Source organism: Balaenoptera acutorostrata, chromosome 11, assembly GCF_949987535.1.
Source record: "Balaenoptera acutorostrata chromosome 11, mBalAcu1.1, whole genome shotgun sequence".
Lineage (NCBI taxonomy): Eukaryota > Metazoa > Chordata > Mammalia > Artiodactyla > Balaenopteridae > Balaenoptera > Balaenoptera acutorostrata.
Genome location: NC_080074.1, coordinates 79,869,289 through 79,890,393, shown reverse-complemented (window position 1 = coordinate 79,890,393; position 21,105 = coordinate 79,869,289). Strand labels below are relative to the sequence as shown.

The 21,105-nt window shown below is 38.1% G+C and overlaps 1 protein-coding gene across 5 annotated transcripts in view; it reads left to right on the top strand.

Moving 5' to 3' along the window:
- BICD1 (BICD cargo adaptor 1) overlaps positions 1-21,105 on the top strand; it is a 220,966-nt gene that overhangs the window by 66,904 nt on the left and 132,957 nt on the right. For all 5 annotated transcript variants that reach the window (XR_009009761.1, XM_057557152.1, XM_057557150.1 and 2 more), the window contains exon 2: positions 19,881-20,093. Coding sequence is in view for 4 of the 5 variants with exons in the window: in XM_057557152.1 (XP_057413135.1) it covers positions 19,881-20,093 (213 nt within the window). In the remaining variant the exon portion in view is untranslated. The remainder of the gene's footprint in view (positions 1-19,880; positions 20,094-21,105) is intronic.

Genomic DNA, 21,105 nt, shown 5'->3' with positions numbered 1-21,105 from the left:
ATGAGGTGATGCCTCGTAGTTTTGATTTGCATTTCTCTAATAATTAGTAATGTTGAGCAGCTTTTCATGTGCTTCTTGGCCATCTGTATGTCTTCTTTGGAGAAATGTCTATTTAGGTCTTCTGCCCATTTTTGGATCAGATTGTTTTTCTTTAATATTAAGCTGCATGAGCTGTTTATATATTTTGGAGATTTATCCTTTGTCCGTTGATTCATTTGCAAATATTTTCTCCCATTCTGAGGGTTGTCTTTTCGTCTTCTTTATGGTTTCCTTTGCAGTGCAAAAGCTTTGAAGTTTCACTAGGTCCCATTTGTTTATTTTTGTTTTTATTTCCATTACTCTAGGAGGTGGATCAAAAAAGATCTTGCGGTGATTTATGTCAAAGACTGTTCTTCGTATGTTTTCCTCTAAGAGTTTTATAGTGTCCAGTCTTACATTTAGGTCTCGAATCCATTTTGAGTTTATTTTTGTGTATGGTGTTAGGGAGTGTTCTAATTTCATTCTTTTACATGTAGCTGTCCAGTTTTCCCAGCACCACTTACTGAAGAGACTGTCTTTTCTCCATTGTATATCTTTGCCTCCTTTGTCATAGATTAGTTGACCATAGGTGCGTGGGTTTATCTCTGGGCTTTCTATCTTGTTCCATTGATCTATGTTTCTATTTTTGTGCCAGTACCATATTGTCTTGATTACTGTAGCTTTGTAGTATAGTCTGAAGTCAGGGACTCTGATTCCTCCAGCTCCGTTTTTTTCCCTCAAGACTGCTTTGGCTATTCGGGGTCTTTTGTGTCTCCATACAAATTTTAAGATGATTTGTTCTAGTTCCGTAAAAAATGCCATTGGTAATTTGATAGGGATTGCATTGAATCTGTAGATTGCTTTGGGTAATATAGTCATTTTCACAATATTGATTCTTCCAGTCCAAGAACATGGTATATCTCTCCATCTGTTGGTATCATCTTTAATTTCTTTCATCAGTGTCTTATAGTTTTCTGCATACAGGTCTTTTGTCTCCCTAGGTAGGTTTATTCCTAGGTATTTTATTCTTTTTGTTGCAGTGGTAAATGGGAGTGTTTCCTTAATTTCTCTTTCAGATTTTTCATTATTAGTGTATAGGAATGCAAGAGATTTCTGTGCATTAATTTTGTATCCTGCACCTTTACCAAATTCATTGATTAGCTCTAGTAGTTTTCTGGTGGCATTTTTAGGATTCTCTATGTATAGTCTCATGTCATCTGCAAACAGTGGCAGTTTTACTTCTTCTTTTCCAATTTGTGTTCCTTTTATGTCTTTTTCTTCTCTGATTGCTGTGGCTAGGACTTCCAAAACTATGTTGAATAATAGTGGTGAGAGTGGACATCCTTGTCTTGTTCCTGATCTTAGAGGAAATGCTTTCAGTTTTTCACTGTTGAGAATGATGTTTGCTGTGGGTTTGTCATATATGGCCTTTATTATGTTGAGGTAGGTTCCCTCTATGCCCACTTTCTGGAGAGTTTTAATCATAAATGGGTGTTGAATTTCGTCAAAAGCTTTTTCAGCATCTATTGAGATGATCATATGGTTTTTATTCTTCAATTTGTTAATATGTTGTATCACATTGATTGATTTGCATATATTGAAGAATCCTTGCATCCCTGGGATAAATCTCACTTCATCATGGTGTATGATCCTTTTAACGTGTTGTTGGATTCTGTTTGCTAGTATTTTGTTGAGGAATTTTGCATCTATATTCATGAGTGATATTGGTCTGTAATTTTCTTTTTTTGTAGTATCTTTGTCTGGTTTTGGTATCAGGGTAACAGTGGCCTCATAGAATGAGTTTGGGAGTGTTCCTTCCTCTGCAATTTTTTGGAAGAGTTTGAGAAGGATGGGTGTTAGCTCTTCTCTAAATGTTTGATAGAATTCACCTGTGAAGCCATCTGGTCCTGGACTTTTGTTTGTTGGAAGATATTTAGTCACAGTTTCAATTGCACAACTTGTGATTGGTTTGTTCATATTTTCTGTTTCTTCCTGGTTCAGTCTTGGAAGGTTATACCTTTCTAAGAATTTGTCCACTTCTTCCAGGTTCTCCATTTTATAGGCATAGAGTTGCTTGTAGTAGTCTCTTTGTATTTCTGTGGTGTCTGTTTTAACTTCTCCTTTTTCATTTCTAATTTTATTGATTTGAGTCCTCTCCCTCTTTTTCTTGATGAGTCTGGCTAATGGTTTATCAATTTTGTTTATCTTCTCAAAGAACCAGCTTTTAGTTTTATTGATCTTTGCTATTGTTTTCTTTGTTTCTATTTCATTTATTTCTGCTCTAATCTTTATGATTTCTTTACTTCTGCTAACTTTGGGTTTTGTTTGTTCTTCTTTCTCTAATTCCTTTAGGTGTAAGGTTAGATTGTTTACTTGAGATTTTTCTTGTTTCCTGAGGTAGGCTTGTATAGCTATAAACTTCCCTCTTAGAACTGCTTTTGCTGCATCCCATAGGTTTTGGGTTGTCGTGTCTCCATTGTCATTTGTCTCTAGGTATTTTTTGATTTCCCCTTTGATTTCTTCAGTGATTTCTTGGTTATTTAGTAACGTATAGTTTAGCCTCCATGTGTAGGTGTTTTTTACGTTTTTTTCCCTGTAATTCATTTCTTATCTCATAGCGTTGTGGTCAGAATAGATGCTTGATATGATTTCAATTTTCTAAATTTACTGAGGCTTGATTTGTGACCCAAGATGTGATCTATCCTGGAGAATGTTCCGTGCGCACTTGAGAAGAAAGTGTAATCTGCTGTTTTTGGATGGGATGTCCTATAAATATAAATTAAATCTCTCTGGTCTATTGTGTCATTTAAAGCTTCTGTTTCCTTATTTATTTTCACTTTGGATGATCTGTCCATTGGTGTAAGTGAGGTGTTAAAGTCCCCCACTATTATTGTGTTACTGTCAATTTCCTCTTTTATAGCTGTTATCAGTTGCCTTATGTATTGAGGTGCTCCTATGTTGGGTGCATATATATTCATAATTGTTATATCTTCTTCTTGGATTGATCCCTTGATCATTATGTAGTGTCCTTCCTTGTCTCTTGTAACATTCTTTATTTTTAAGTCTATTTTATCTGATATGAGTATAGCTACTCCAGCTTTCTTTTGATTTCCATTTGCATGGAATATCTTTTTCCATCCCCTCACTCTCAGTCTGTATGTGTCCCTAGGTCTGAAGTGGGTCTCTTGTAGACAGCATATATATGGGTCTTGTTTTTGCATCCATTCAGCAAGCCTGTGTCTTTTGGTTGGGGCAATTAATCCATTCACGTTTAAGGTAATTATGGATATGTATGTTCCTATGACCATTTTCTTAATTGTTTTGGGTTTGTTTTTGTAGGTCCTTTTCTTCTCTTGTGTTTCCCACTTAAAGAAGTTCCTTTAGCATTTGTTGTAGAGCTGGTTTTGTGATGCTGAATTCTCTTAGCTTTTGCTTGCTTGTAAAGCTTTTGATTTCTCCGTTGAATCTGAATGCGGTCCTTGCCAGGTAGAGTAATCTTGGTTGTAGGTTCTTTCCTTTCAACACTTTAAGTATATCATGCCACTCCCTTCTGGCTTGTAGATTTTCTGCTGAGAAATCAGCTGTTAACCTTATGGGAGTTCCCTTGTATGTTATTTGTCATTTTTCCCTTGCTGCTTTCAATAATTTTTCTTTGTCTTTAATTTTTACCAATTTGATTACTATGTGTCTCGGCATGTTTCTCCTTGGGTTTATCCTGTATGGGACTCGCTGGGCTTCCTGGACTTGGGTGGCTATTTCCTTTCCCATGTTAGGGAAGTTTTCGACTATAATCTCTTCAAGTATTTTCTTGGGTCCTTTCTCTGTCTCTTCTTCTTCTGGGACCCCTATAATGCGAATGTTGTGGCGTTTAATGTTTTCCCAGAGGTCTCTTAGGCTGTCTTCATTTCTTTTCATTCTTTTTTCTGTATTCTGTTCTGCAACTTTGAATTCCACCATTCTGTCTTCCAGGTCACTTATCCGTTCTTCTGCCTCAGGTATTCTGCTATTGATTCCTTCTAGTGTAGTTTTCATTTCTGTTATTGTATTGTTCATCTCTGTTTGTTTGTTCTTTAATTCTTCTAGGTCTTTGTTAAACATTTCTTGCATCTTCTCGATTTTTGCCTCCATTCTTTTTCCGAGGTCCTGGATCATCTTCACTATCATTATTCTGAATTCTTTTCCTGGAAGGTTGCCTATCTCCACTTCATTTAGTTGTTTTTCTGGGGTTTTATCTTGTTCCTTCATCTGATATATAGTCCTCTGCCTTTTCATCTTGTCTGTCTTTCTGTGAATGTGGTTTTTGTTCCACAGGCTGCAGGACTGTAGTTCTTCTTGCTTCTGCTGTCTGCCCTCTGGTGGATGAGGCTATCTAAGAGGCTTGATGGGAGGGACTGGTGGTGGGTAGAGCTGACTGTTGCTCTGGTGAGCAGAGCTCAGTAAAACTTTAATCCACTTGACTGTTGATGGATGGGGCTGGGTTCCCTCCCTGTTGGTTTTTGGCCTGAGGCAACCCAACACTGGAGCCTACCTGGGCTCTTGGTGGGGCTAATGACAGACTCTGGGAGGCCTCAGGCCAAGGAGTACTTCCCAGAACTTCTGCCGCCAGTGTCCTTGTCCCCACGGTGAGCCACAGCCACTCCCCCACCTCTGCAGGAGACCCTCCAACACTAGCAGGTAGGTCTGGTTCATTCTCCCCCGGGGTCACTGCTCCTTGCCCTGGGTCCCAATGCACACACTACTTTGTGTGTGCCCTCCAAGAGTGGAGTCTCTGTTTCCCCCAGTCCTGTCAAAGTCCTGCAATCAATTCCCACTAGGCTTCAAAGTCTGATTCTCTAGGAATTCCTCCTCCCATTGCCAGACCCCCAGGTTGGGAAGCCTGATGTGGGGCTCAGAGCCTCCACTCCAGTGGGTGGACTTCTGTGGTATAAGTGTTTGCCAGTCTGTGAATCACCCACCCACCAGTTATGGGATTTAATTTTACTGTGATTTCGCCCCTCTTACCATCTCATTTTGGCTTCTCCTTTGTCTTTGGATATGGGGTATCTTTTTTGGTGAGTTCCAGTGTCTTCCTGTCGATGATTGTCCAGCAACTAGTTGTGATTCTGGTGTTCTTGCAAGAGGGAGTGAGAGCACTTCTTTCTACTACGCCATCTTGTTTTTGACATCCATCAGTCACATTCTTGGCAACTGTTTCCTCCCAGTCTACTACGCCATCTTGTTTTTGACATCCATCAGTCACATTCTTGGCAACTGTTTCCTCCCAGTCTGTAGGCTGACTTTTCACTTTGTTTATGGTTTCCTTTACTGTGCAAAAGCTTATAAGTTGGATTAGGTCCCACTTGTTATTTTTGCTTTTATTTCTACTGCCTTAGGAGATTGACCTAAGAAAACATTGATACGATTTATGTCAGAGCATGTTTTGCCTATGTGTCCTCTTCTTGGAGTTTTATGGTGTCATGTCTTATACTTGAGCCTTTAATAGGCTGAGGCAATTTTTAAAAATTCAAGTGAAAGGTCACTTTGCTTTACATGGGGAGAAGACACATTCAAAACATATGTTTCATTCACTTTGGTAACCAATAAGAACTGTGTCCACGTACAGAGCAAAGGAAACATGTCCAAGAAACGTTTTTCTTTCTTTACTTGATTAGAAATAAAAGTCACTTGATCTTTTCTCTTCCATCCTAGTCACAACTAAGTTTTAAGAAAATCCAGGTCATATTGATAACTCCAGGTCAATACTGATTTTTGCAAGATCAGAAATGTTCCCTCATTACATTCTTCTTTAGGTTTCAAAAAGCCTACTGTATTTATTCTCCTGGAATAGTGTGAAATAACCCTTTCCCTGAATGAAAAGCTTCTTTCTACAGTTCTTTCTTCTGAAACAAGGCTTTCCTTTTCTGAGCCCTGAACTGGAATAATTTCCTGGGGATCCCTCTTATCTAGGGGGATTGTAGTGAAGTCACTGCCTGAGCTGATTTCAGTTCATTTTCTTGAGCTGAATTGTATGAAAGCCTTCACAAGTCATCTTTTAAAGGGATAGACTTGCATAAAAATAAAACCACCAGATTTCTTCATACAGTATAATGAGGTCTTGACATTCCAGAGATTTGGTACCTAAATGCATAGGCACTCAATGAATGTTTGTTGGAAGGAAGGCTGGTGGAAAGGAAGAAAGGAAGGGAGGGAAAGTTAGAAAAAAAATTTTTTTTTCACTGGAGATAGGTTTGATTTTTAATTGGGAAGAAGAATGTGAAATTTATTGTTGTTATACTTGGGAACCCAGAATATAATTTATGATGACTTAAGAAGTAATTGCCTTTTATCTACATTTTAATGCAAAAACAGTCATTGGACAAGACGCAGAAAAACAATTTACATATATTTTATACATGTTTTGTTCAAAAAACCAGAATCTATAAGAAATATTGAAGAATTTCTTTCTGGTTATTATACTCATAAAATGTGTGCATTTGAGTTTTGCTTCTGGACAGACATGTTCTGCTTGGCAGTCTCTTTTGAGATCGCTTGCTGAGCACATATATTTTTCCTTTTGCTGATTTTAATGTCTCTGTAGTTTGGTGGCTGTTGTAATAAGAGACTAGCTTCTAATCTATCCAAAGGAGGCTGAGATGAACGACCAGAAATAAGATTGACCAAAAACAACAGTTGGGGGACAGTGGCTGTCCCACACTTTTTTTTTTTAAATAAATAAATTTATTTATTTATTTATTTTTGGCTGCATTGAGTCTTTGTTGCTGTGCGCGGGCTTTCTCTAGTTGTGGCAAGTGGGGGCTACTCTTCGTTGCGGTGTGCGGGCTTCTCATTGCGGTGGCTTCTCTTGTTGCGGAGTATGGGCTCTAGGCACACGGGCTTCAGTTGTTGTGGCATACAGTCTCAGTAGTTGTGGCTCACGGGCTCTAGAGCACAGGCTCAGTAGTTGTGGCGCACGGGCTTAGTTGCTCCACGGCATGTGGGATCTTCCTGGACCAGGGCTCGAACCCGTGTCCCCTGCATTGACAGGCAGATTCTCAACCACTGTGCCACCAGGGAAGCCCTGTCCCACACTTTTGACCCCAAGATTTCTTAGGGTATGTCTCACGCTAGCAACAAAAAGAAAAACTAGGAACACCAGGAGGGCCAAGGGAGAGGGAACATGGGTGGCTGCCAGCCTGGGCAAATGCAGTCCTTTTGGTTGAGCCAAATTCACGAGGGTAGAAGACCAGATCCTAGCTTGAGGCCCAAACCCTGATGAGTCAGAACAAGTGTTCAGGACCTCAAGGGCCTGGGAGGCAATGGTGGGCAAAGATTTGGACGTCCTGAACTTGCCTACATTGTGGAGGTGGGATGCAGTGGGTAATCTTTTTCCGTTTTCTGCTTTTTGGTATTAACTATATTTTCTTTAATAGTCACATATATTACTTACAAAAAGGAAAAAAACCCGTAGGTTTTATGTATTCACTGACTAAATTTCAAAATCGGTATGGATTTGCTCCTTTTCTAGGAAGTATGGTGTTTTCATTTAATAGATTGCCGTTAGTGTACTTTAGAAGCAGCATCCAGTTTGATGCAGATATTTCAAGGTTTAAATAACTTAATGAATAAGGTTTAGTTGATGCAAGGTACCCCTTCTTTCTGAGGGGACTGCTCCTCATCTCAATACCTTATGAATATCAATGGAGCATTATGGGATAGCCTAGAAACAGGCACAGTTATTGTCAGTATGATTTATGGCTAACTTGGCACTCAATATCAATGTAAAGGAGGGGCAGTTCATTAAATGGTGCCAGGGAAATTGATTATTCATATAGAAAATAATTAAAGTAGACCTGGATTTCATTTCATACACAGAACTCAATTTCAGGTGGATTAAGAGACATAAGTTCATTAAATGGTGCCAGGGAAATTGATTATTCATATAGAAAATAATTAAAGTAGATCTGGACTTCATTTCATACACAGAAGTCAATTTCAGGTGGATTAAGAGACATAAACATAAAAGGCAAAACTTTTAAACTTATGGGAGAAAATATAGAATAGTTTTACGACCTTAGAGGAGAGAAGGGTATTAAATGAGACACAAAAAGTGGTAGCCAGAAAGCAAGAGATTGGTCATTGGACTACCTTAAAATCAAGGACATTAGTTCATCAAAAGACATCACTTAAAGAGTTGGGAGAGGCAGAAGCCATGAACTGGGAGAAAGTATTTGACATACATATAACTGACAAATAATAAGGAAACAGGAAAACATCCTTCAGACAATGAGACCCCACTTCATCAAAAGATACTGTAAAATGAGTGAAAAATCAAGGCATAAATACTAGGGGGAGATATTTGCCATGCGTATAGCTGACAAATTATTAAAGGGTGTAAAAAGCACTCTGTAGAAAAATGAAAAAAGCCTTTAATAGAAATTACACAGAAATGGAAATGTGAATGGTCAATAAAAATATGAAAATGTTTAGCTTCATTAATAATCAGGAAAATGCAAATTAAAACCACCAGAGGATACTATTTCCCACTCCCCAGAGTGGGAAAAGCTTTAAAGTCAAAAAGTCAAGTAAGAATGTGGAACAACAGGAACACTTAGACACTGTTGGTGGCAGTGTGAATCAGGGCAGCCACTTTGGAGAACCCTGCAGTCTTGTCAGGAAGTGTTGAAGCTGTATGTGATCTATAGCCTAGTCATTCAGCTCCTGGCCCACACCCTAGGGCAGTGGTTCTCAACCCTTCCTTATGTTAGAATCTAAAAATGAGCATGTCAGAAATAGGCCTTATCCCAGACGTGTGGTTACCAAATTGTATGCATAGGCGCTCAGGGGCACCACCACAAACCCACAGAGGACCGTTGGGGTATTTTGCATGTTCGAGGGAACGCTGTGATACTTGGCATCTGCTGGACACTGTGTGAACTACTAACTCAAGATAGTTCAGTTCACAGTTTCCTTGTTAGACTCTCTCCATTCTTTTCTATTATGCAATATTTCGCAAAGCTAGATTTTTCAGTGGTTGCTCTAATAAAAAGCAGATAGGAAACCATAGGAAAATCAATGTGGAACAGGAAATGAAAATGGCAGGGTTTGAGAAGTTGTACGGAGCCCAACAGGTGCACCTATCCCATTCGTAAGTAATTGTGGTTATTTAAGAATGAAATTAAAATATTTTTTCTTTCAATTTTTGCACATTAGTTTTTCAGACAGCTAGTACGTCATTGGGACATAAAGACTTAGTAAGTTGTTTGGAACTAACTATTTAGAAAATGGAATTGTTTGGTATTTCTTTTGTCCTAGGAGTGCCATTAAAAAAGTTTTGAGACATCAAGTGGATCTTGAACCAAGAATGTTTGAGAATCTCTGTCCCAAATTAGTTAACTCAGAATATTTGGAGTTGGAGTCTGTGTGTCTTTGTTTTTAAAAACTTCCCAGGTGATTCTAATGGTGCCTAGGGCTGAGAAGCACTGCTAGGGAAACTCTTACACATGTGACTGAGGATAGTGCTATTCAAAGTGTATCTGGGGACCAGCGCTGGTTTGCACATTATTTCCTACAGGTCTTCGTCAAGATGTAGTTTATATTAATCACATGTTCAGTGAATAATGGTACAGTTTTTGTAATCTTTTTTTTACCCCTATGTTACATTTGTTCTGGTTAAATTTATTGAAATATAATTTTCTGTCTGTTAAATCTAATAATAAAAAATCGGATAATTGGATTCTGCTGAGGATGTGGAGCAACGTGAACTCTCATTCATTGCTGGTGGGAATGCAAAATGCTACAGCTATTTTGGAAGACAGTTTGGTGGTGTCTTACAAAACTAAACATACTCTTACCATATGATCCATTAATCATGATCCTTGGCATTTACCCAAAGGAGTTGAAAACTTATATCCACACAAAAACCTGCACACGGATGTTTATAGCAGCTTTGTTCATAACTGCCAAAACTTGGAAGCAACCAAGGATGTCCTTCAGTAAGGTGAATGGACAACTAAACTGTGGTACATCCAGACAATGGAATATTATTCAGTGCTAAAAGTAAGTGAGAGATCAAGCCAAGAAAAGACATGGAGGAACCTTAAATGCATACGACTAAATGAAAGAAGCCAATCTGAGAAGGCTCCATACTGTATGATTCCAACTATATGACATTTTGGAAGAGGCAAAGTTCTGGAGACCGTGAAAAAGTCAGTAGTTGGCAGGGGATTGGAGCGTAGGAATGAATAGGTAGAGCACAGAGAGTTTTTAGGGCAGTGAAACTACTCCATGTGATACTATAATGGTAGATACATGTCATTATGGCTATGTCCAAATCCACAGAATGTACCACACCAAGAGTGAACCCTAATGTAAACTGTGGAGTTTGAGTGATTATGATGTGTCAATGTAGGTTCATCAGTTGTAGCAAAAGTACCTCTCTGGTGGGGGAGGCTATGCATGTGTGTGGGCAGGGAGTATATGGGAAATCTCTGTACTTTCCTCTCAATTTTGCTGTGTACTTAAAACTCCCCAAAAAAAGGTCTTTAAAAATCATTGGGGCTTATATTTTGTGCTTTTCTTCTAATATTTTTCTAGTAATTTACTATTTACATGGTTTTATTAAAGTATAATTGACATACAACAAACTGCACGTATTTAAAGTGTACACTTCATGAATTTTGACATAAGCATAATTTGTGAAATTATTATCGTGACCAAAATAATGAACTTATCCATCAGTCCCTAAAATGTTTTTGTGCCCCATCATAATCCTTCCTTTTTCCCCTCCATACTGCTTCCTCAAGCTCCCCACCTACACAGACACATACACACACACACACACACCCCCTCTCCAGGGTAACGACTCATCTGCTTTCTGTCACTGTAGATAAGTTTACATTGTCTAGAATTTCACATAAATGGAAACTTACAGTATGTACTCGTCTGACTTATTTTGCTCAGCATAATTATTTTACGATTCAACCATGTTGCATGTATCAGTAGTAGATTCCTTTTTATTTCTGAGTAGTATTCCATTGTATGAATATACCACATTTTTTTTTATCCATTCACCTGTTGATGGACATTTCAGTTGTTTTCAGTTTTTGACTATTACAAATAAAGCTGTGAACATTTGTGTACAAATCTGTATGGAATGAAATGGCTGGGTCGTGTTGTAGACGTATGCTTACAGTAACCCATTTTTATCGTATTTTGCAAAAGTGTTAGTCCACCAAGGATTGGACATAAAACTGTTGCTTCACAAAATGTATTTTGAGAAGTACTAGCCAGGGAGATGTGCAAAAAACTGGATGCAGTGGATCCAATCATCCATTGTTAGGAGAATGGATTATTAAAATGGGGTATATATTTATTCAGAAGACTACTTTATAACAATGAAAATAGATGAACGATAGCTACACTAATCAAAATGGATAAATTGTAGGAATTTAAAGTTGAGTTTAAAAAGCAAATTGCAAAAGAATGCCTATGGAATGATTCCATTATACAAATTTTAAAAACAAACCATATTAAATAATATGTTATTTACAAATTCATACATATATGGTAAACTATAAAGAAAAGCAAGAAAATGGTAAATACAAAATTTAGGATAGTGCTTACTTGGGGAGGGGTTGGGGTGCAGCGAGGGAGATAGGGTGGGTAGATAGAAGCTTTTGAGGCTAATGGGTCATGGTCTATTTCTTAAACTACAGAAATTCATTTTGATATTATTTTTTGTACTTATATTTTGTTATAAATTTTCTCTTGTGTGTATTCAATATATAACAACAAAATTGAGAAAAATCTGTGAACAGTTGAAAAAGGAGTTTGTTAAGCAAGACAGAAGGTACCAATTATGAACCATCAAGGATAGAAAAAAATCCAGGCTTTAAGTAAATATATATTTGAATGATAGGCTATTAGGTATTACATTTGGAAAAATCAGGGGCATTAAACCAAACTATCATAGAATATTTAGTTAAGAAGTATAGAAAATATGGTATGTTATTTATTAGAATGATGCCTTGTAGCCCTGTAGTATGATGATTAAATCAGTTAAGGATATGTGGTAGATGTTTTAAAAAACCTATGGTCACTCACATCAAGTTAAAAATGCATGTTTTTAATTTTTGTGATAAATGAAAAATGGCTTACAGAATGAAAAATCAGAATCAAAAGTTGGTAATGAAATAATCTATGTTTCCCAGATGTATGGAATGTATAACTGGGTAGGAATTAGGTTTAAAAAGCCAGAAAAAAAATGGGGGAAGTTAAGAAAGAGTTGAAATTTCTCACTAAAAGAAGATAAAATGGATTTCTTTGATAAAATCAACCTTAGGGCCTATGCCTTGAGAAATTTCTGTGTTTTGTCTTTTTACATTTTTAATGGCTTAATAAGAAAAAAGATACATCAGAGTTCCCTTTCAGTATTTCAGAAATGTGTGGGGAGCTGCTCTCCATGGAGAGGTGAACGGCCTGCTGAGTCATGCACAGGCCTGGGAGAACCTTCACACAGGGACACAGCAGCCTGTCAGTGTTGGGTGGGGAGAGAGGGTGGGGACTGATATTAATAAGCATTTACTGTGGATTTTATTTATACCTCTTATCTGATATCCTTACCTTTTAGACCTAGTCTGTTTTTACTTTTTTAAGGTAGACATTATTATGCATTTTCCACATTTGGTAACTGAGACATAGAAATTCAAAACCTTGCCAAAGATTGCAGAGGAGGCAGATTTAAACCCAAATACATTTGATTCCAAAGCTCATCTTTTTCCTACAATTAATAGCCAATACTTACAGTGAACTTACTGTATTTGTACCAAGAACTGCTCCAAGTGATACACAGATTTTCTCTAATCCTCACAACAACACTATCAGATAGAAATTATTATCCCCATTTTACAGATGAGAACACTGAGGCACAGAATGTTAAGTAACTTCTTCATTGTCATACAATGAGTAAGTGGCAGAGTTGGTCCAGCTCAGGAGCCCATGTCTTTAACCTCTTTTGTCTCTTATGATTACCTGTGCCTTTCAAGGATCAGGCTTCATTCTGTCAGGGAAACCTTATGGCTCCTAATAAGGTTTGAGCCATGTGAGTCATGGAAATGGATTTCTCCCAGCTGGGTAGTTTTGGATTGTCTCACTTACAATGATCCCTTCTTTTCTAATTGGACTGTACCCTCTAAGACACTTTGCTGCTGGAATATAGTGGTTTGGGAAGTGTTTCTCAGCCAGTTCAAACAAGTTTAGCTAGTTTATTCCTATTTTTTGTGTGTGTGCTTTATGAGATCCTTTGGGCTCATTGTTTTTCTCAGAATAAGAATGAATCCTTAGTAGAGCTTTTAGTCCTCTTAAACTCTCAAACTTTATTCTTTAACTTGGACTTTCCTTAAGACTTAATTTAAAACAAATGGTAATTAAACATCATTTAAACCATTGATGGGATTATAACTTATATCCTTTCTACTCCAAAAGTATTTGAAGCAGATTAAAATAAAAGAAACAAATACAGTGGGGGTAAATACACCTCAAAAGAGTGTAGAGAAAACAGGAGATAGTTATACCAGAAACTTAAGGATATTTTAGTTCATTGCTACAGAGCATTTAATGCTGAATTTCCTGGCAGCTGAGGCAACAGAGAAATACAGTTGGTCAAATGATTTTTATTATATGTTCAAAGAAGATAAAGTAGTTCCTTGGGGAGGATGGGTTTTAGTGATAGGCCAGTTGACAACCCTTTCCTTCCTCCAAGTTAAATTATGTCTAAATATTCCCTGGAGCACTCAGCTCTTAGCGCTGTAGTGGAGAATTTAAGGAACTGCCTCAGATAAGTCTTTAAAGACACACCGCGGCTATGCTGTAATTCTTGCTTAGCAACACTTCAGTTTAGCTTTGCTCCTCTGGGGAAAGGCCAGGTTCTGGCTCACCCCCTCCTTTGTTTGAGTCTCTACTCAAAGGTCACCCCCTTCTCTGATCGTCCTCTCTAGATGAGACTCCCTCTGTCCACACCTGCCTGACTATCCCTGCGCTGTCCAACACGGAGGCCACTATTGATTAGATTACATAAAATTAAAAATTTAATTCTTTGGTCATATTGCCACATTTCAAGAGCTCACTAGCCACATGTGGACAGTGGTTACCATACTGGACAATACAGATATATCATTGCAGAAGGTTCTATTGGGCAGTGCTGTTTTATACTCTTACTCGGGATTTCATTTTCTTTTTAGAACTTTTCCAACATTATGCCACATACTTATTGATTTATGTTCCACTAGAATGCTCCCAAAGGCAGCGATTTTTTTCTAGAATATTCCTAAATCCTCAGTGTCTAAAGCAGTGCCTGTTACAGTTCTCTGTAAATACTTACTGAGTGAATGAACAAACGAATGAATAAATTTTAGTATTTCAAATAAGAATATTTTGTCTGGTGTCCTCGAGTGACCTAATATACTGTTCTGTCACAATTTTTAAGATGAAAGAATGAAGATTCTGTAACCAAGGATCATATTTTAAAGATAATTTGATATTATTAAATATACTAGCCGAACTTTTGTCCTTCATATTGTGAAGGATAATAAGCATGAAAATTCCACTTAACAGTTAACATATTGTCCTGAACATGAAGGTAAAAAAATACCAATTTTCTTGGGATTAAGAAGTCCTGGGATTCCCTGGTGGCGCAGTGGTTGAGAATCCGCCTGCCAATGCAGGGGACACGGGTTCGAGCCCTGGTCTGGGAGGATCCCACGTGCCGCGGAGCAACTGGGCCCGTGAGCCACAATTACTGAGTCTGCGCATCTGGAGCCTGTGCTCCGCAACAAGAGAGGCCGCGATAGTGAGAGGCCCGCGCACCGCGATGAGGAGTGGCCCCCACTTGCCACAACTAGAGAAAGCCCTCGCACAGAAACGAAGACTCACACAGCCATAAATTAATTAATTAATTAATTTTAAAAAAAAAGAGGGCTTCCCTGGTGGCGCAGTGGTTGAGAATCTGCCTGCCAATGCAGGGGACACGGGTTCGAGCCCTGGTCTGGGAAGATCCCACATGCCACGGAGCAACTGGGCCCGTGAGCCACAACTACTGAGCCTGCGCGTCTGGAGCCTGTGCTCCGCAACAAGAGAGGCCGCGATGGTGAGAGGCCCGCGCACCGCCATGAAGAGTGGTCCCCACTTGCAACTAGAGAAAGCCCTCGCACAGAAACGAAGACTCAACACAGTCATAAATAAATAAATAAAAGAACGTGAATTTCTAAAAAAAAAAAAAAAATCTTAAAAAAAAAAAGAAGTCCTGTGAGTAGAATGAGAAAGCAAGGTACTTATTATGTAGCTAAATGGACTTACACTGGCATGTAACTGAAAGCAACTGTGATACATTGCAATGGAATATATTAAAGGTGATAATTGTGCAATTATAGCTACACACATGATAGAAATCATAATACATTCTAAAATTGTATAGAAATGTCAGTTTACCTCAGTTAATTTCAAATAAAAATTATTCATGAAATGACTGCAGTGCCTAAAAGGAATTTGCTATCTGAACAAAATATAACTAGAAGCATGACTGCCCTAGGTTGGCCTATAAATAGACAGCAAAGCTAGTTTTGTGATTTCTGCCAGGTGTGCAGCTTCTATAGCCTTGCAAAAGATTGTTTCTCATCTCTTGGGTCCAGCTTTGTTAGGAGATACTTGGAATGGTGGTGGAGGAGGGAGGTGCCCGGCAGAGCCAGACAGGTCTGGTAAATCAGCTTCAACAATTAGCCAAATGACAGTTGTCAGTTGGCTGCCATGCCCAATTCCAGTTACCAACAATTAGGAATTTGGTAAAGTAGGAGTGTTTTCTCCTTCACCCTCCCTTTCTAAAATGCAGATATTTTCTGTAGTGTTAGTTCTCAGCGGATTTGCAAATGCAGATCATGGGGCATCTGTAGCCTGTGCTGGATTGGTATTATTTTTCTATTTCAAGTAAAAAAAAAAAAAAAGCACCATGGTAAATGTCCTTGGATAACCTTGCATACTTTCAAATCAGGTCCAGTGAAGGGCCATGTTCCTCATAAAAATAATGACTAACTTTGGAAACCCCTATGTTCAATTAAGTTTTCTGAGCTGCAATAAATATGAATTAAGGATTCATCAAAATGTTTATATTTTCAATTTCAATTCTTGACTCTACTTTGAAGATCTATTCTGTGTATATGTCTGAAATTTTTTATTTCCTTTGGTGCAGGATCCAGAGTACAATTCTTAAAACTTTACATCAAGGGTGGAAAGATAAATTCACTTGCTATTAAGACATTAAGGGTTGTTTTAGCCACCAAGAGAGCATTGCCTATGTGCTGAGAATAATGTGAGACCCATAGGTTGCCTAAGTCTGTTAATCTTACTCAGGCAGAGTTAAGAAAACGGCCCTGTGAAAGTTTTCTGTTACATAGATGTGGGAAAGTAGTTGTGAAAAAGAAGCAAGTTGACGTGCTTGACACACAGTTCATGATAATTTGAAATTTTACTAATACTTAAGCATGATAGTCAGGGTTCCTTTGCCAGTGTGAGAGTCTACTGAAGACGTAACCAGGTCACCATGGGGAGATGTGCTGCCAGATGTCTCCCCTCCAAAGATTTTTTAATGGGTAATGAATTCAGAATTGACCTCACAGAATCTGATCATCACTGATAGAAAAGCAAGGTAAACATCACCTCTGAAGACAATTTTTCATCTGTTCATAGATCTATATGCTTATTATCACATGTAGAAGCTTGGCTACTCAAATAAGAATTTCTTTCTGCCCTGAGACTGAGCAAGCCAAACACCAAGAGTATTCTGCTCTGTATAGATGAACATCAATACTGAAATATTTCTTTCTCAGTTGATGTTTAGGAATCATCTGTTGATTTTGATCCATGTAGAGATTCTAAGAAAGATAGTTTATTGAGACATAGGCTTGCAGGTTATTAATTTTTTAATTTTCTGTTTCTGTAGTATAATTTGGAGATGAATACCAGATTGTCTTTAAAATCACTAAATCATGCTGTCTCCTCCTAACTTTATGATGTCCCTTTTAATGATTAACACAAACCTTTTCTGCCTTCAAGTTTGTAACAAGTGTGAAACTGAGTTTCAGAGGTTAATTCCAGCCTTGTTTCTTTATGACCTGTACATAGTCCAGAAGCATCATTTTATGACACTTAATTTAAAAATGTATATCACATCATAAAGCCATAGCACTTCTAATTGAATAGTGACCCTTTAGAGTTCAAGTACACATGTTCTTTATAACTGTATGTGCCAGTATTTTATCAGATCTATCAAATCCTTGAGGGCAAAGGCTACATTTATTTACCTAACTTTTTATTTTGAAATAACTCTAGACATAGAAAAAGTTGCAAAAATACTACACTGAATTTCATGTACCCTTTACACAGCTTCCCCAGATGTTAACATCTTACATAACCATAGTACAGTTATGGAAACCAGAAATTGACATTGCTACAATATTATTATCCAATATAAAGAATGTATTTCGGGACTTCCCTGGTGGTCCAGTGGTTAAGACTTCGCCTTCCAATGCAGGGAGCGATATTGTAACAAATTCAATAAAGACTTTAAAAATGGTCCACATCAAAAAAAAAAGAAAAAAAAGAATGTATTTCAGTTTTGCCAATTGTCCTACTAAAGTCTTTTTTTCAGATCAGGATCCAATCCAGGAACCCATTCTGCATTTAATTGTCATATTTTCTTAGTCTCATCTAGTCTGGAGGAGTCTTCCTCTATTTCTCCTGACCTTAATACTTTTGAAGAGCCCTGGCCAATAATTTTGTAGAATGTTCCCGTTTGGGTTTGCTTGATGTTTTCTTATAGTAAGAATTGGCTTACTCATTTTTGGCAAAAATACCGCAGAAGTGACGCTGTTCTCCCCTCAGTGTGTTATATCAGAGGGTACACGATGTTAGTATGTCTTGTTGCTGCTGAGTTAACTTTTGGTCACTTAGTTAAGGTCTGCCAGGGTACTCTACCGCACAGTTACTGTTTTTCCCATTGGAATTAATAAATATCTTGGGAGGACATGCTTTAAGACTATGCAAATATCCTGTTTCTCATCATAGTTTTTGCCTATTATTTTATATTCCACTGATAATCTTTACCTGCAACTATTATTACTTGGTGTTTGCCAAGTAATATGCTGATGTCAAGTAATGCTGATGTATTTGATTTCTATTAGAATTAAATGATTCGAATCCTACTGTAAAGAAGAGCTATTCCTTCTTCTCTTATTTATTCAGTTATTATATCAATGTGGACTCATGAATATTTATTTTATTCTATGGATTATAATTCATTACTATAACTATTTTGTTCCCCCAAATTATCCCAGATTTGGCCCTTGGGAGCCCCTTCATGTAGGCTCTTGTGTCCTTGGACATATCCACATCATTTTTTTAAAAGTATTTTGTTACTTACTCTTTGGCACCACATGATGCACCAAGTTCGTTTTGCTGCAGTCAGAGACTCCGTCATTTCTTCAAAGAGCCCTAGTTCTTTTAATTGGAGATTGATATTTAGAAACAAAATTTGGCTGCAAGGTTTGCTGACAGAGCTAGGAAATCTGTATACACACACACACACACACACACACACACACACACACACACAAGCACCTTTCTCTCTCCATCTATCGACCTATCTCCCTATTAAAGACTATCCTGATAATTCTAATTACAACCCAGTACCACTGGTTTCCTTCTAGACTTCTCCCTTTCCTTATTTATAATGCCTTTCTCCAACAGGGAGAAACCTGTCTTTCATTATCCATAATATATTTACTTATTTCCTCAGCCCTAGTATACATGTAAAGAATTTCAGAATTGCGACTCCATAATCCCTGTGAGAAACAAATTTACCAACTATACTATAGTGTTTGGGTACAGTTCTTTTTGTTTTTAGCTTTACTGTGTATAGCAAAAATACTGATTTCCCAAATCAGGTTATATCTTTTCTTCTCAACCCCTTTCAGTGTGGTCCTGTTCTTCATTTGCAGTACAGCTGGGTTCATTTGTTACTATTTGTGTTCCATTTGGGTACCCGGACACATAGAGGCTGATTTTCATTATTATTTATTTGGGAGGTATGTGAAACCTTACTGTAGTTGTACGAGTCAGAGCGATATGAAAAGGCATTCTCAGAAAAGTGTGACTCCTATGAAATGTGATCCCTTGTATAACATTTCATTCCCTCATACTTTCTACCCCATACCCACTCACCCCCCCCCCGTAGCTTACCAATTTCATTACTTTCTGGCTTATTTTTCTGTATTTCTTTTTCCACAGATATGTTTTCTTATACACTGATTGCATTTGAATGTCTTTTTGTGGTACCAGGCAGTTTGAAAGCTGTTTGGTGATTTTTCTCTCTTAAGGGTATTGTTCATAATTGGCATATTCTTACCACTAATGTATTAGAAAGCTAATGAAACTATTATTTTCTTTCTTGAAAATTTTTTTTGGGATTTTTTCTGGAATGAAAATGAGAATATGAATTTTGAAGGGCTCATTAGCACTGAACTGTCTATTCCTTAAAAAGATTTGTCTAAAAAATGGTAACATAAAACAAGCAGCAATGTTTTTCAAGTTTTAACCTGTTATATATATATTTTAGCAAAATACGTAAAATTTTTCTTTCTCCTTAATTGAATTTGAATTATTTCAAGTGTCAATGAAGCTGCTAGCCTGTTAGATGAACTATGTATTTTTTGCTTCTGGAAGTCTTGCAGAATACCTTTTCTTTTACACAAAGTAAAACAAATCATGTTCCCAAGTCTGTTGAATAGTGCAGTGGTGCATTTCACTGTGTGCTCTTTTTCTTTCCAAATCCTCTGCAGGCATTTGGGCAGTCCTTCTCCATCCACCGTAAGGTTGCTGAGGATGGAGAGACTCGGGAGGAAACGCTTCTGCAGGAGTCAGCATCGAAGGAAGCTTACTATCTGGGGAAGATCTTGGAGATGCAGAACGAACTGAAACAGAGCCGGGCTGTGGTCGCCAACGTGCAAGCAGAAAATGAGAGGCTCACAGCCGTCGTGCAGGATCTGAAGGAGGTAAACAAACAACAAACATACTCCCTGTGAGAGAGCTGTGGGAGAGAGAAGTAAGATGAAATTCTTCCTAGGAGAGAGGAATAAAACTTTTTCTCTAATCAGAGGAGCTGTATTAAACAAGAAGCACTGGATGCCGATGCTAGCAATTTTTCTGCTTTTTTAGTGAAATGACAGCTTGTTCTGAGATGAGCTTTTCTCTCTCTTATTGTTCGTTAAGAATTAAAGTCTTTATTTATTGAGTACTTGGGAATTGGCCTTGCTATTTCTGCAGAGGTGTCTAAAAACTACAGTGAACCTAAGGTCACTTCCTCCCCTTTACCTGTTTCAATACAATGTGGAGAGGAACGGTTGGCTGTTATGCTCGGTGTCAGCACTAATTCAAAATGAATGTGGTGTTAGCACAGGACGCTCCTCACTGGGGAGAGAGATCCTGGCGGAGTGTTCTGAGGGGTCTTACTTAGAGTCTGGTGATGCAGAACCATAAACTCTTTTTCTGGCTGTAGACAAGCAGCAAATTACAGCTGGTGTGAATCAGGTTAGGAGCCTTCTTCAGTCCCCGGGCCCTCCCTGGACTCACTCTTTCCCTTCAGCTTTTCACATAGCAGCATCATATGCCAGATGGTTTCAGAGTGGCAGAGTCATTCTGTCCTGGGGGAAGGAGGTAATGTTGGGGACAGAAACAGCCAAAAGCAGCTTCATCCACCAAACCCTTTTAAGAGCATTTTTGAAAACTTCATATTAAGTCGTTCACTCCATTTTTTGGTTAAGAAAGCTATAGAAGAGGTGCAGATTTCCTCTAATTCCTACACCAGTGCAGTGGAGGTTGACAAACAAATGCCGGGTCCACTACCAAGTGGGTTCATTAACTGAGCGTTTGTTTGTTTGTTTTTTAAATTTATTTTTGGCTGCGTTGGGTCTTCGTTGCTGCACACGGGCTTTCTCTAGTTGCGGCGAGCGGGGGCTACTCTTCATTGCGATGCGCGGTCTTCTCATTGCGGTGGCTTCTCTTGTT